General features: G+C 47.2%; 1 protein-coding gene across 5 annotated transcripts in view; it reads left to right on the top strand.

The window, feature by feature from the left end:
• Positions 1 to 12,929, top strand: part of SLAMF6 (SLAM family member 6) — a 33,345-nt gene extending 20,416 nt beyond the window's left edge. Inside the window, exons 2-8 of one of the 5 annotated variants that reach the window (XM_040635917.1) lie at positions 2,614 to 2,946; positions 7,036 to 7,296; positions 7,730 to 7,840; positions 8,106 to 8,144; positions 9,249 to 9,325; positions 11,129 to 11,203; positions 11,577 to 12,929. In XM_040635917.1, coding sequence (XP_040491851.1) covers positions 2,614 to 2,946; positions 7,036 to 7,296; positions 7,730 to 7,840; positions 8,106 to 8,144; positions 9,249 to 9,325; positions 11,129 to 11,203; positions 11,577 to 11,624 — 944 coding nt within the window. In that variant the 3' untranslated portion in view covers positions 11,625 to 12,929. Of the gene's footprint in view, positions 1 to 2,613; positions 2,947 to 7,035; positions 7,297 to 7,729; positions 7,859 to 8,105; positions 8,145 to 9,245; positions 9,326 to 11,128; positions 11,204 to 11,576 lie in introns of all 5 variants that reach the window. The other 4 variants (XM_040635916.1, XM_008700688.2, XM_008700686.2 and 1 more) reach the window with 4 other exon arrangements.
• Positions 12,930 to 16,562: the final 3,633 nt, after the last annotated feature.

Raw genomic sequence — 16,562 nt, 5'->3', positions numbered from 1 at the left:
AAAAAATGAAATCTTACCATTTGCAATGACGTGGATGGAACTAGAGGGTATTATGCTGAGGGAAATAAGTCAGTCAGAGAAAAACAATTCTCATATGGTTTCACTCATATGTGGAATTTAAGAAACAAAACATGATCATAGGGGAAGGGAGGGAAAAATAAAATAAGACAAAATCAGAGAGGGAGACAAACCATAAGAGACTCTCAACTCTAGGAAACAAACTGAGGGTTGCTGGAGGGGAGCGGAGTGGGGGATGGGCTAACTGAATGATGGGCATTAAGGAGGGCACTTGCTGTAATGAGCACTGGGTGTTGTATGCAGCTCATGAATCACTATACTCTCCCTTTGAAACTAATAATACACTATATGTTAATCAATTTAAATTAAAAAAAAAAGAAATATAACACACAGCAAGAAAACTGTACAAATCCTAAGTGTGAACTCAATGAGTTATCATAAAATGAATAAATCTGTGTATCCAGCCACAGGTCAAGAAATAGAACATTAGCAGCACTCCAGAATTCCCCGTCGATGCTTCCTCCTACCTGCGCTCTCCCTCCTCCTCAAAGGTGACCACTGTCCTGACTTCTAGTAGCAGATTCGTTTTGCTGCTTTTACTTTCACTAAATGGAATCAATAGTAAAAATAAAAGCCAAATGAATCTTTGCTCAAGATTTTGCTTGTGATATTCACCCACGTGGTTCCTAGAGGGCAGAAGGGTTCAGATGACAAGGGCCCATTAAACTCCTGATGGCAAAGCCGGGGTACAGAGGGGACTGCGTGCAGTGCGTCTGTGCCCAGCACCCACGTGACAGTCCAGGAAGGGGAGAGGAAACGTGAGCTCACCCAGGAGCTGAGCGTCAGGGTCTCGAGAGGTATTTCCTCCCTGCTCAGAGTCTGCCCTGAGAAGTAAGAGATCTGGAGAGGGTTGGGGTCATGGCTTCAGTTACTTCTTCCCTGATTCACTCAAACATTCCCAGATCCTACTTCATGTCGGGCACAATGCTGAGCTACAAAGATATTTAAGGAAGGGTCAGTTAGACAAACGGGTGACCAGGACTGCAAAATGGCGTGGTAAGTGCTCAGTATTTGCAAAGGGCGCTAAGAAAGCATCTTCTTTATTTTATTTTATTTTTATTTTTTAAAGATGCTTATGTATTTATTTGACAGAGACAGCCAGCGAGAGAGGGAACACCAGCAGGGGGAGTGGGAGAGGAAGAAGCAGGCTCCCAGCGGAGTAGGGATCCCAGGACCCCGGGATCACGCCCCGAGCCGAAGGCAGATGCTTAACGACTGAGCCACCCAGGTGCCCCAGGAAGCATCTTCTTTAAGAATCGTTGTGACTATCTCACCTTTTGTGCTCAAACATTAATGGCTCTGAGATACGCTCAGGAGGATATGCCCATTATCTCTTCCTTTGAAGTTATATTTATTACTTTTTTAAAAAAGGTTTATTTCTTTATTTTAGATATGGAGAGAGTGCGCATGAGCAGGGGGAGGGGCAGAGGCAGAGGGAGAGATTCTTCAAGCCGACTGCCCGCTGAGCGCAGAGCCCGATGTGGGGTTCAATCCCACGACCCTGAGATCATGCCTGAGCCAAAATCAGTAGTCAGACGCTTAGCCAACTGAACCGCCCAGTCGCTCCTTGTATTTATTACTTTATATTTATCAGTTTTATCTCCTCGATTAGACTATCATCTGTTTGAGAGTAGAAAAGGTATCTTCTGGGATCATAAAAAGAGCACAAAGTGGCTGAAGTCAGAATAGTTGGGTTTGAGGGGCGCCTGGGTGGCTCAGTCGTTAAGCGTCTGCCTTCGGCTCAGGGCGTGATCCCGGCGTTCTGGGATCGAGCCCCATGTCAGTCTCCTCCGCTATGAGCCTGCTTCTTCCTCTCCCACTCCCCCTGCTTGTGTTCCCTCTCTCGCTGGCTGTCTCTCTCTGTCAAATAAATAAATAAAATCTTTAAAAAAAAAAAAAAGAATAGTTGGGTTTGAATCCTGACTCTTATTCTTTAGCTGGACAACCCCGGGGAAATGAATTAAACTCTCTATGCCTCAGTTCCTTCATCTATAAATGGAGATAGTACTATCCATCCTACCTGCCTCCCAGAATTGTAACAGCATCAAAGGAAATAATGAGTAAGAAGAGCTGTAAATTCTTATCGTCCGTCCTCTAAACCCCACAAACCTACTATGTTGAGCACAGTAACTGCTCAGTAAGTTCATCAGCAAAGACTTGTGGTTGCGGGAGCCTGTGCCAGGGAGTGGATGCAGTTCCCTGTCCCCCTCCACCTCCTGCCCAGAGAACTCAGAAGTTGGACTCAGATATTGTGCCCATGACTCTGGAGTGACCGACCAGTGTGGGAGGGTGGACTGGGCCAGAACCGTCTGGGCCAACTGCCCGTTCTCCAAGAACGCCAGACATCTTGCTGGGGGTGGAACCTCTGGGATTGTCCATTTCAACGCTTCGGCTAACCCCTGTCTCTCTTGCTCGTATCTCTGGGCATCAGTATCAGCAGGCTCTAACTGACGGGCAGAGTTGGGGGAAAGGGCGTGGGGAGCAAGGAGTGGGCAGAGGGGGATGGTTATAGCCGTTTCCCTTCTGTGTTTGCAGGGAACTCAGCTCCACAAGACAGCGCCAACCCACTGACGGTGAATGGGATTCTGGGGGAGTCAGTAACTCTTTCCCTGAAGCTTCCCGCACGTGACGATATTCAGTCCATCACCTGGCTTCACAATGGAAAATCTGTCACCTTCATATTGCCGAAAGCTGCTCCCGACGTGCGGGTCTCGGTGACGGACACAGAACGGAAACATCGACTGCAGATAATGGAGAACTACTCCTTACTACTCAGCAACCTGACGGCGGCAGACGCAGGACTTTACTGTGCCCAGATAACCATGCAAACCTCTACCGAGTTTTCCTGTTACACTCTGCAGGTCTTCAGTGAGTCACAGCATGGGGTGTAATTGTGTATGGACTGAAGGGTAGCACAGATGTCCAGTCCTGTGCCCGCAAGTGTGCACGGTAGCCCAGGAGTAAAGAGCGTGGCATTTGCAGTCCGACTGAGGTCTGGCAGGAAAGCAAGTCAATGGCATTGCTCGGCCGATGAGTGACAGAGTGGAGAATAGAACCTAGGTCTTGTGACTCCTGGCCTCAAATCACATCACTGTCACTCACACACTAAAATCGTCCCCCTCCACCGGAAATGTACTGGAAGTAATAGAAGCGGAGTCGCTGTGACTCTGTTACCTGGTGTATTACCTGTATCCGTAGTATATTCTTCACAATAAGTCCATGAGGCAGGTGCCACCGTTACCCCTGAGGCCTCGAGTCAGTCCCAGCAGCCTGCCTACGGTCATGGAGACAGTAAGTGGGAGAGTACCCAACATGATAGCGCCCTTTACACAAAGGCCAGTCTGACCCCATGGAGTGATCAGTGTACAGAACAGGGGTCTACCTAGAAAGTGCTCTGTAAGGATGAACTGATAATAAGAAAGATCTTTTCTATCAAGCTTATTTAACTTCTTTTTTCTTAAGGATTTTATTTATTTATTTATTTATTTATTTATTTATTTATTTGTCAGGGAGAGAGGGAGAGCACACACAACCAGGGGAAGCGGGAGGCAGAGGGAGAAGGAGCTCGATGTGGGACTTGATCCCAGGACCCTGGGATCATGACCTGAACTGAAGGCAGACGCGTAATCGACTGAGCCACCCAGGGGTCCCAAGGTTATTTAATTTCTAACAATATTTTCCCCAGATGGCTCATATCCTCAACATAAAATTATGGAAACTAGGAGACAGTTTATGAGTCAGTATTAGAAAAGAAAATCCTTCTAGCAATCGGTGATATTCAGAAATGCCATGAACGGCTTTAAGATAATCACTTGGTGAGAATGTCGTACAGGAGAGTCAAGCATTAAACTGGCAACTCTAAAGGCCACCGGGATTCTATAATTCTTACCTACTCCAGAATCCATGGTATCTAAAATTCACCCAGAGTCTTTCGGGTTAAGACATGGAATCCAAAAAAAAAAAAAGCACTTTAGTTAAAATGTCACCACAAAAGGTTACATGTGAACCTTTAGAATCCCACGAATATTTGGTGGATTTGCCATGTTAGATTGGTCAAAGTCATGTCCCTAAAGGAATAGGACACAGAACAGGTAAACATGATAGGAAAGAGCATTGCCTAGAAAGTCCGCAACAGGAATTCCAACCAAAGGGGCAAACTGCATTAGTTTCTTGGGGCTGCCAAAACAAAACACCACAAATCCGGTGGCTTACAACAACAGAGTTTTTTTTTTTTTTTAAGATTTTATTTATTTATTTGACAGAGAGAGAGAGAGCCAGCGAGAGAGGGAACACAGGCAGGGGGAGTGGGAGAGGAAGAAGCAGGCTCATAGCGGAGGAGCCTGATGTGGGGCTCGATCCCATAACGCCAGGATCACGCCCTGAGCGGAAGGCAGACGCTTAACCGCTGTGCCACCCAGGCGCCCCAACAACAGAAATTTTATTCTCTCTCAATTCCAGAGGCCAGAAGTCCCAAATCCAGATGTGGGCAGGGCCACGCTCCCTCTGGAGGCCCTACGGGCCATCTGTTCTTTGCTTCTTCCGGCTTCCGGGTGCTGTTGGCATTCCGCGGTGTTTGTTGGTCTGTGACTGCATCACGCCAGTCTGCCCCCCCCCCCCGTGTGATCTCCTCTTCTGTCTCAAATATCGCTCTGCTTTCCTCTTACAAGGACCCTTGTCATTGGATTTAGGGCCCACCCGTCTCCTCATCTTACTTAATTATATCTGCAAAGACCCTTTTCCAAATAACATTCTGGGAATTAGGACATGGGGATATCTTTTGGCCGAGGGGTGGGGGGGTGTCATCATTCAACCCACAACAAGCACAATCCCTCAGGGTGACCAGGATCACCAAAGCAGAGCTAGGATCCTGGAGAGAAGAGAGACATCCAGTCGAAAATCTGAGAATAGACCCATATCAGGCTCCTTCATATTTGTTGAGAGGATGTCCTTCTGCCATTCTCCAGAAGACCAAGCGTGACTTCTGCAATAACCATACTCCCCAGATTCAATGCCAATCCCTTCTCAGGGCCCTTTGACATCAGGAGTGCCAGGGAACAGGGGTGAGTTCTAAATGGGGTGGTCATAAAAGGCCTCACTGACTAAATAGCATTTGAGCCAAGACCTGTTGGAGGTGAGGGAGTGAGCCATGCAGATTTTTGAAGGAAGAGCCTCCCAGCATATGCATTCCCTGGACCCGGCATGCTCAAAGAGCACCAAGGGGGTCCAACACCAAGGAGCAGAGTGAGGGGAGAGTAATAGGAAACAAGGTCAGTAAAGAAGCAGGGACCGCATCAGGTAAGGCTCTGAGAGCCATCGCAGGGACTTTGGCTTCTCTTCTGTGAGATGAGAACCTTCGGAGGGCTTTGTAGAGCAGTCGTATGACTTGACTTACTTGCTTAATGGATCCTTTTGGCTGTTAAGAATAGACTCCAGGGGCCAGCAGAAGAAGCCAGCGTACCAGGCAGGCCACCGTGGCAATCCAAGCAAGAGATACTGCTGCTTTGCCCCAGGATGGTAGCAGGGGAGGAAAGGAGAAGGGATATAGTCTGGAGGTAAAGCCACCAGGATATCCTGGTGTGGATGAGATGAGAAGGTGAGTCACGCGTGGCTCCAGGGCTTTTGGCCTGAGTGGCTGGAAAGGCGGTTTCAACTAGGGTGCTGAAGACAGCAGACTGACAGGTTTGGGAGAGGAAAACAGGAGTCCTCTGGAACATGTTGAGTTTGAGGTACACATTACATCCAAGAGGAAATGTCACGTAGGCAGTTTTCTATTCCTTAAGTGGAAAAAGGTAACCAGATAGAGTTTTGAGGTCAGCCAGGCACACAGGTTGAGGGAAATGTGGCATTCGTGCCACATATTGGCCATTGCTGTGCTAGGCACTGTCTCAGTTCACCCTCATAATTCCCTAAGAAGTTGGTGTTATTGCCCAGGTTTACAGATAAGGAAACTGAGGCTTGGAGAGATTACAAACATATCCATCGTCATGTAACCAGTAAGTGACAAAGCCACGAGTCTAACCCAGGTCTTCCTAATTCCAAATCCAACACTTGCCATTACACGACATCTCCTTTCTGTCAAAATATGCCCCACCTCCTACTCCATTCACGAAGCTTAGAGCATTCCTCAATCTCTTCCCACCAGACAGTGGGAGACATCCAGTGCTTCCCTGGGTCACCGCTACCCTCAGGCCAAGTCCAGGTCAGTAGACTTTTCTGTATCGCTCCCACGTCCCTGTTGATTCAAGGCTACTGACATCTTAATAGCCAGTATTTTCTGGTCTCTGCTCTCAGAAATTTCTACAGCAGATGTTCTCTCACATGCCTGAACGTATTGTACTTCTTTGCTCCCTAGACTTGCTTGCTCATTCAGTTTCACTCCTTTCCCGGTCTTTAAGCTCTCAACATTTCCCTCTCTGTCTTGCTGGCGTCCCACCTCAGTCACTTTGTCATCATGGGAGCCAGCAGCCGGTAGCATGAGGCCCAGGATTCCTGCAGATTTGTGAGAAATACAGTTCCTTAAGGACGTTCAGCTTTTAATTTCCTCCCCAGCTAGGGAATTCTGGTGGCTGAGAAAACACGGTTCTTGAGTCTGGTCTACTGGTTTCTGCTCTGGCTAAGGTAGAGTTGACCCTCAGCTGAACTCCCCTGTGTCTTCACACAAGGTCCATGTACAAGGCTAGGAAGGACACCAGGAATAAACTGGGGCCCAGAAAGTCAATCGAGCAGCCCAGAATCATCTACCTAGTCAGTGTCTCCCTACCCACTTCTCCCTCTGGCTCCTCTGGCTCCTGCTGGTGCCCTTCCTCATGTGGTCACCCCAGAACTTGGGGCCATCAGTTAGGCCAACAGGAGAGTGTTAGGTGGAATACAGGAACATTCTGTGGTGGGAAGGATATTTTTCACGGAGTGCTGAACCAAGCCATTTGTTGTTAGTTCGAGTCTTTTCTCTGCACGCAGGACAACTGAGGAACTTACGAATTACCAATCACACTAGGCTGTCTGAGATTGGGACCTGTGAGATACACCTGACCTGCTCTGTGGAGAATTCAAATGACAGCTTGTTACGGTGGCACGTGGTAGGAAACACATCCATAAAGGAAGCAAACCTCACTATCTCCTGGGACCCCAAGAATTCCAGTGACCAGAAGTACACCTGCATAGCGGAGAATCCTGTCAGCAGCATAGCTTTCTCTGTCTCCACCCAGAGTCTCTGCAAAGGTAACAGTCTGTCTCAGGTCCCTCTGAGAGCCTTGAGCAGCTGCGGGCTGTGGTGTGTCCCTCCTGCCCAAGGTGATTCCCCAAAACAGTGGCCCAGTGGGAGGCAGCCAAACCCCGCTAGGAGAGGACAGACATTCCTGCAGCTCTGTGCCTCTCACTACCTCCAGAGGCCTCTCCACCCTCCCTCCCTCCCCCGACCCTTCCTCCAGCCCACGAAGAGCCCAGGAGCAAAGTTCTTGGGGAGTCAGAACTGCTCCCCACTCTGGCTCTACCGGGCTCCTGCCCTGTCTGCCACACGGACTCCCACTCTCAGAAAATCTACCCAGAACCAGAGCCTAGCCAGCCCCCAAAGGCGGCCTAGAAGAGGCTCAGGGGAGGCTTTGAGGAAAACACTTCCTGTGTCTCAAATGCAACTTCTTTTTTCTTTTTTCAGGTGTTTTGAATACGAAAAATCACCCTGATACCAAATGGATTATAATTGTGGTTACAGCTATTTTGATGTGTATAATCATCACGATAGGGTTATTTGTTTGGAGGAAAAAAGGTTGTTTGTGGAGGACAGGTAAAGGGAGGGAGGGTGGTTCACTGGCACACCCCCTGGGATGTGACCCCACACCTATTAATCTCCCAAGGGGGGTGGGTCCTACTGGAAAATGCATGACCAAGCCTCAAGGCCTGGCTGCCCTTCCCCTTCAGCCCCTCCCCCCACCACATCCTCTAGAGAGACACCACCTGTGGGCTTGGGGTAGGGTGTGGGAGCCTCTCCCCCTACACTTACAAATTTCAATTTCCCTGATTTTATTTTCTAGGCATCTTTCATTTCTCTACTCCTCAAACCCAGAGTCCTGGTGAGCTTGCAGACTCTTAGCTCCTAATCATAAAACAGATGGGGAGAGCCTAGTGGAGGAGGAAAAGGGCTGGTCAGAGGGCTGGATAATGAGAGAGGAGGGAGTCAGAATGTCACTACTCAGATGGACCGGATGGTGCAAAAGGAGTTGACCTGTAACTATGCATGTCTGTCCCCTCTGGGACCTAAAGGGTCCCTTACAAGTATGCAAACCAGTCACTCACGCAGTTTCCTGGAGTGGGATTAGGGTCATTCCCCACCCTGCTGATGAGAAACCAGGTGCCAGGGAAAGGCTCATGGCCGGTCTGCCAACAAATCCAGGGCAAGGACGGGATCAGAGCGTCCAAGGTCCAAAGACCAACTTCTTGAGCCCATCACTCTTTCAGCCAAGATTTGAATACTGAGTAGACCCAGTCCAAACAGGTAGTCTGATATGGAGACAGGAACACAGGTACTGGCTTCAGATTGGCTGTGAGTCTCATTTCCTGGGTGAGAGCTACACGACATCGTGTGTAGAGGACAAACAGTAGATTCAGTCAGAAGGCAGACATCTAAGTTCCCATTCCATCATTCCCACGTGACTTTGTGCCACGTTAATTGAACTTTCTGAGCCTCTAGTTTCTCATATATAATTAATATAATATAATATAATATAATATAATATAATATAAATCTAGAGTATAATCATCCATAGTATAATCACCTATAGTATAATCATTAATAATATAATCCGAGAAGTTGAATAATATCATATAGGTGAAATAATCTGGCTCCACTAAGCTTGCCAACAAGGTTCTCTAGCCCTTGTGTAGGCTGTGCTCTTTGGTCCCAGGAGCTCCCTGGCCCAATGTGAATCCAGAGGAAGACTCTGAAGCTTTAGGGTACCTCTAGACCACATCCCCCCAGGAGATGAGGTCAGAAATAGAGCACATGGCTGAGAAGGTTCTGGTTCAGCCCAGAACTTCAAAGACTGTCAAAAGTGAACGAACCCTGGGGAAGGGCACTGCCTTGAACAACTGCCTCTTTGGACCCAAAAAGTGCCCTGGTGTAGACAGAGGTCCCAGGGGAGCAGGACACTGACTGTGCCTTCTTGTGTTAACAGCAGACACCATAAGGAACTTAGATTATGTCTCCGTCTCTCCAGGGAACACCGTGTATGCTTGTGTCACTCATCCAAACAAGGTGAGTCCTTTCAGCTTTATACTCCATCATTGGCATGGTTTTTATAGTCTTTATTCACAAACTTGTCACCACAATCATCTGACTAACCCAATGACGCACGCCGTCGAGGAGAGGGGAGGCAGTGGCAGGAGCTACGACCTCGTGTGTGGGCTCTAGCTAGCCCCCAGGGCTCAAGCCCCGTGGTGTGTCGGTTCATACCCTGCTTTACACGGTCCTGTAACTGCATGATGCATCAGTGAGTCTTGTCCCTTCTCAGCTTAATTACAAGCTACCTGAAGTGACAATTACGTCTTCCTCTCTCTTCCCTGAGCACAATGCACAGTAAATACTTGCTGAATGGATCAGAGTTCATTTAAGTCTGAGAGTTTCCAGAGCAGACAATTCTATAGCAGGGGATTTCTCACCCTGGAAGTAGTGGAAATAGGGGAACTCAGAAACAGTCTCTCAAGAGGGAAGTGGGGCAAGGATTTGCAACAGTAGAACACAGTAAAGGCAAGAGCAGGCTTCAACCCTCAGCCCCCATCCGCAACATGCCAGATGGCCTTGGTCAGCCACCAGGAACGCCTCTGCCACACATCAGCAGTTTCCCACCACCCCCAGAGTAAAGCTCCTGCAGGTGAACATTTCTAAATAATACCGCCCATCTTCTGAAAAGTAAGCCAAGATAATTCAGCATTCGCCAACTCACGGGAGCAATGATCCAGCTAGAAATCTTAGATTCTCCAAGTGAATGTCCCTTCACACAGCCCATCAGTTATTTACAAGGTAGGCTCCTTGAAGAGAGGTAACAAGAAGGGGTACTCCCACTTGTTCAAATGTTTCTATCGCCTTTCCAAAGCCCTGTTGAAGACCAGATGAATCACCCTCAACAAACCAATACATTAATCTCCAGCAAATGTGCTAGCTTCTTCTTTAGCAAAAATTATACTTTGGAGAGTTCCAGAGGTTTTGATTAATACCCTGAATATTCCTCGGGGTGCCTGGGTGGCGCAGTCGTTAAGCGTCTGCCTTCAGCTCAGAGCGTGATCCCGGTGTTCCGGGATCGAGCCCCACATCAGGCTCCTCCGCTATGAGCCTGCTTCTTCCTCTCCCACTCCCCCTGCTTGTGTTCTCTCTCTCTCGCTGGCTGTCTCTATCTCTGTCAAATAAATAAATAAAATCTTAAAAAAAAATACCCTGAATATTCCTTAATAACTTTTAAGTGTCAAAACTTATGAGCACAGGGGACTTCTGCTGTTATTACTGTACTTTGTATTCTAAGCAGAGCCATTCTTGAGACTGGGTCTTCCTCCCGCTTATCGGTCCCTCAGGCTTGAGGAGAACCCAATGGCATGATGACAAGGCAATTCGAGTCACAGGGACAAACTGGAGCAGGCAATACCTCCATTTATAGCTAGTAAAGATCTCAGACAAAAGATGCAACACTTTGTATAATTCTGGTATAGAAGTCAGTTCTTACAATGGAGGCAGGAGAGTCAGGTCGGACGCGGGGAAGAATGCTTCCTTTTCTTCCCACCACCTGCTGACAAGATCGCCCTGTCCCTTTCTGGCTCTCGAGCCACTGGTTGGCTGGGGGGTTGTGCTTCTGGGTGGGCCTCAGGAAATGTCACTAAACTTCTCAGGTTGGAGAGCTAGTGGTGTTTGGTCTCCAGCTCCTCTTGCTACATAGCCTGTAGCCTTTTCCTCCTGAAGAACTTTGACATCATTGCTCTGTATCACATTGTCTTCCCCCGGCATTTATCTACGCAGGAATATCTCTTCGTCTGTGTGAGCCAAATGTATATGATTATTTTTTTTTTACAGCAAACAAATATCCCAACACCTGTGAAAAGCAGTGATTTCTCCACCATTTACTCCACAGTTCATCAGTCCAAAGAGGTAGGCCCGTGACTGTCCCCTGTTGTCACATCTTACCTCTCTCCCCAGACTGGTAAGCTTACAGGTGAAGTACGAGTAAAGGGGCCGTTCTATAGACACACGAATAGCAGCAGGTTATAGAAAGTCTCAGGACATCACCAAAACATATCCAAGAAGCTGTCTTGTATTGCAGGGTCACCGCCCATAACTAAGTTTTCAATGTTCCTGAATTTAATGAGATTTTTTTAAATTCAATTTTTAATTTAACTTTGCCTTAGCTATCGATGTCCTTATCTACCAGTCAGTGCTCTCCAGGCCTTCTCCATAGCCATGAGCCGTAGCCTGAATCTCTGGTCCCTACTAACCGACTTCATTTTCCTCTTTTTTCCATTAGAGTAAACCTATTTCTTCCAGGACAACTGCGCTTGACAGCGTCATCTAAATTGCTGAGAGGTCTCAAAAGGAGCCCAGGAATGACACAGCTTCTCCTGATCCCATGGGAGAGAACCCAGCTTGGTTTCTGCCTGGCAACAGAATTTGAATCTTTAGGCTTATTACTTGCAGTTCTTCGGACTAGAACCTGCTTAAGTACGTCAAACGTCTAAGGAATAACATCATTTCCAGCGTGTGATCCAAATAACATTTTCTAATTCGCTCCAGGCCAAAAAATGCTTCTGTGAACAAGCCTGGACATTGACTTTCTCTCTGGCAACTGATGGAGTTTTGTGCTTGACAGAGGATTATAATTCAGAAGACAACCACTCCTCTCCTTCTAGAAAGCAGCCCGATTGTGATTCACTGGGAGAGAGAACAGTGTGTTTGTTATGTGTGATGTCTCTGGAATTGGACGGGCCTTGTCCCAAATCCTCACGCGTCATTGACTAGACATATCTCCTGGGACGTGTTCTGAAACCCTTGAGCTCTGGTCTCCTAGACTAAAAAATGGGGATCGGCCTGTTCCTCAAACCAGGAACCGGAGTTAGCCTTGACTTCAGCTGTTCTATCACCAGGCCCTTTGGACTCTACCTCTGAATACATATTGTAGACCGACCCACTTCTCACCAGTCCTTTAACCTCCGCCCTGTGCTAACCCATCATCACCTCCAACGTGGAATAGGACAGTAAGCTCCAAACACACTTCCCCGATTTTTGTTCTTATCTCCCTCCGATCCATTCTCTACAAGACAGGGGGAGTAATATTTTTAATATAAATCAGATCCTTCACTTGTCTGTTTTAAATCGACCCTACAAGACTTCCCAGGCACTCGGAAAGAAACTGAGTCTCTGTGGCTCTGGATGGCCTGAGCCATCTGCAACCTCAGCCATCACGTCTCCTTCCGCCCCCTCTCTGATTTGGCTTCTCTGATTCTCTTTCAGCGCCCCCCCCCCATCAGAGGAGACAGTTTACCCACATGTGCCTGAGGACCCTTCTCTGCCAGTCTGGTTCCTCCTTACAGGTCCCCCTTCATATATGTCCCCCCTCCAAGAACGACCTTCAGACCCCTGTACCGAACGCTAACCCTAACCTTAACCCCCTGTTATTCTGTCATATCTTCCATGTCATTTATCACATGTCATTAAATATTTATTTGTATTTAATGTCTGTTTCTCCTACTCTACCGTATGCTCTCCAGGAACGGGGACCACGATGATGTTATCTCTGTATCCGGAAGCACCCAGCACAGTGTCTAGCACATAGAAAATGTTCAACAAATACTTTTTAATAAATAAATGAATATGCGATGGAGTTTTGTGAGAATTAAAGACGATGTGCCTACAGCCCTTTGCGCGGTGCTTCACACGAAAGAGCTCAAGAAATGTGAGCACCTGTGTCGTGCTCTCTTGTTTCTGTTATGAAATTGCGCTCCTCCTGAACTGACAGAATCTTCTCACAAACCCTCAGCTCAAGAAGGGAGGAAGGATACATCCTCTGGGGCCTCTTGCCACATCACTTCCTACGTTTTCTCTCTGCTCAAATTTTAAAAGTTCGTTCTTTTTATCCCCAGAGAAGAATTTTCTGATTTTTTGTGTGAGTTTGAGATCTTTAAACCAATTTTTTTCAACACTTTATTGAGGTATGATCAACCTACGAAAAGCCATCGGTCCGTATAAGCACACAACTTAATGAGTTTGGAGAGAAGTATACATTCGTGAAACCAGGACCACGATCAGTACTATAAGAAGTTTCCTCTAACCTTTTTTTTCCCCCTAATTTTTAGGTTTTTTGTGTGATAAGAACGCTTAACATAAGACCTATCCTGTTTGTAAATGTTTAGGTATATAATACGATATTGCTAATTATAGGCACTAAGAAGCCCAGTGTATCTCTGGGACTTACTCCTCATGCAGGACTGAAATTGTATACCCTTCCTCCCTCCGCTGCAGAGCCAGGCTAAGTGCTGAGTCACCGGGCCATAGTCCCCAGAGCAGTTCGCGGACATGCCAGGATAACGCGTGTGAGCTCCATTACCCTCCTTGCCTGCTGAAGGAGCCGTCCGGGGGTTAGGGGCTTTCTCCCAGTCCTGCAGAGCCAAGCCAGCTGCTGGCATCCGTGCTGGCTGCTGCGAGCCGTGTGCTGTTTGTAGGGCCAAGCATGGGGTGGGGGTGGGGGTGGGGGCCAGTGGGGCACCATATGCAGGGGCGGACACAGGCCAGCTGCTGAGGGCCACCAGTGGGCCAGCTGACTGGCAGGGTCCATGGGCTGGTTTTGGAGCTCCACACGTCAGTTGCAGTTGCCGTGAGCCCCAGCCCCTTTTCTTTGTTCTTAGTTGCTCCTCGATGAGGCAGAAATGCAAATTCCTTAAGCAATCTGGGGCACAGAAGCAAGCCTCAGGCCTGTTCGGAAAGGCTGGGGAAGCAGGACGCTCTTTTCACTTTCTGTGTCTCCTGTGGGAGGAACCACAGATTGAGGGAGTCTCTCTAAGCACTGAGCTGTGCCAGCCCGGGGAGTGGGTGATGTAAGTCAAGTGAAACTGTTCTCACCCTTTGCAATGTGGCTGTTCTCAGATTTTGTGCTCCGTTGGGGTGCTAGGCCTCTCAACGAAACCCTGGAACTCTCTTAAAAGTCTATGTGTCCATGCATGGCTGTTAAATCGGAATTCCTGCGGGAGGACAAGGGCTGGGCCTCCTATGCCACCATCTAGCTGATGTGACTCTAATACATCTTTTTTTTTTTTTTTTAAGATTTTATTTATTTATTCGACAGAGAGAGACAGCCAGCGAGAGAGGGAACACAAGCAGGGGGAGTGGGAGAGGAAGAAGCAGGCTCATAGCGGAGGAGCCTGATATGGGGCTCGATCCCACAATGCTGGGATCACGCCCTGAGCCGAAGGCAGACGCTTAACCACTGTGCCACCCAGGCGCCCCGACTAATACATCTTTTTTCAATGTGTCTTTCTGGTCACAAGAATAAATACATGCTCATTATGAATAATTCAAACATTCCACAAACAAAAATCCCCTACAATCCCCAAGATAATTACCACAAATGGTTCTCCATGAAAGAACAACATTTTTACCAGAATGAAATATTTTTTAGATTTTTTTTTTTTTTTTTTTTGCTTAAGAATATCTCTTAAGGGGCCTGAGGCCGGCTCCGTCGGTGGAGCCCGAGACTTTTGACCTCAGGGTTGTGGGTTCCAGCCCCACGCTGCATGTGGACATGACTTAAAATTTCTCTTAAATATTTTTATTTTATTTTATTTATTTATTGTAGAGAGAGAGCGTGTGTGAGCAGGGGAGGAGCAGAGGGAGAGGGAGAGGGAGACAATCTCCAGCAGACTCCGTGCTGAGCGGAGCCTGACACCGGGCGCGATTCCTAGACTCCAAGAGACCATGACTAGAGGTGAAACCAAGAGTCAGTCACTCAACGGTGAGCCACCCAGACGCCCCCACATTTTTAAAAAATCTTTTAAAAAACCAATATCTCTTAACTTTCCAATGTCAGAGCATGTAGCTGTGCTACATTTTTTTTTGCTCTTGATTAATTTTTATCAGTTTTATCTACAAATAATTCAAAGTCAAGTAGAGCTTTAAAGTGGATATAACAAGAGGGCTCCTGGGTGGCTCAGTAGGTTAAGTGACTGCCTTCAGCTCGGGTCATGATCTCCAGATCCTGGGATCGAGTCCCACGTCGGGCTCCCTGCTCAGTGGGGAGTCTGCGTCTCCCTCCCCTTCTGCCCCTCCCCCTGCTCGTGCACACTCGCTCTCTCAAATAATAAATAAAATCTTTAAAAAAATAAAATGCATATAACAACTAACTACAGTCTCTTGTTTTATATTAGCCTCTCACATACTCCCCCTTCTACACACACACACACACACACACACACACCCCACACTGTCTACGGACTTCTTATCTGTTTAGATTCATTCCTTCCCTGCTCCATCCTCCTAACGTGAAGACATGTCAGTTTCGGCTGAATACGTATTCGAATGCTTTCATCATTAGGACCATGTAAAATACTGCTGGTTCCTGAGCCAAGAAGTGACTATGATTACATTTCCCCTCTTGTACAGCTTTTAGTTTTTCTTGGAGTTAAGGCCTCGTTTTCCTCTTTGCTTTGTTGTCATTGAACACCTGTATTTCCATGCCCTCCATTAGCTCTATAAAAGTGATTCTTGATATACTTTTCCACCCAGTTAAACCTGTTAAATAATTTATCAGCTTCATGTTCTTCTAGAAGCATCCCTACCAGAACGTCTGACCTCCTACTTCATCCGGACCTGTTATTTTCTATGCCCGATGCACAGCCATTGTCTTGGGATCCCCTTTGCTATCACCTTTGACAAACCTTTAACCTGTCTCCTCTGTGAGATACTCCAACTTTTGTATCCCCTGATTTCCTTTATACATTTCTGAGTTACTTAAATAGCTACAGTAATAGTGTATTGTTTTGTGATTTTTAAACCAATACAATTCTTCTTAAAATTTAAATCGATTTTTAAAGTTAAATGCAAAATTTTAAACAGGCCAGGACTGGTGGGGGGAGCCCATGTGCTGGAAACTATGCGATGGAGACCAGCTCTTTAGACCTCAAGTTTCAGTGGGAAGGGGTGGGTGAGCTTGAATAGCAAAGAGCTGAAATAGTGGCTGCAAATAATAGATAAGCCAAACAAAATTCATCAAAGTAAAACTAATCTCATGTACTGGCTATCACTTACGTTACCAGTCAGTGGAGTAGGATGAGACTGAGAAAATTCGTTCAGGAAGAAGGAAGGACTTTTAGGAACAGAGTCGTGGAAGCATCAAGGAAAGAGAAGAGGGTTACTGTCATGCCACGCAAGATGGCATCAAGCTCAGAGGAAATCTCTTTGGGTAGGTAAAGGAGAGCCTTCCATACCAAGGGGATCAATCAACAAAAGGAAAACTTCCTTCAGA

This window comes from Ursus maritimus, unplaced genomic scaffold, assembly GCF_017311325.1.
Source record: "Ursus maritimus isolate PB19 unplaced genomic scaffold, ASM1731132v1 scaffold_2, whole genome shotgun sequence".
Classification (NCBI taxonomy): Eukaryota; Metazoa; Chordata; class Mammalia; order Carnivora; family Ursidae; genus Ursus; species Ursus maritimus.
This window is presented reverse-complemented; position numbering and strand designations above follow the sequence as displayed.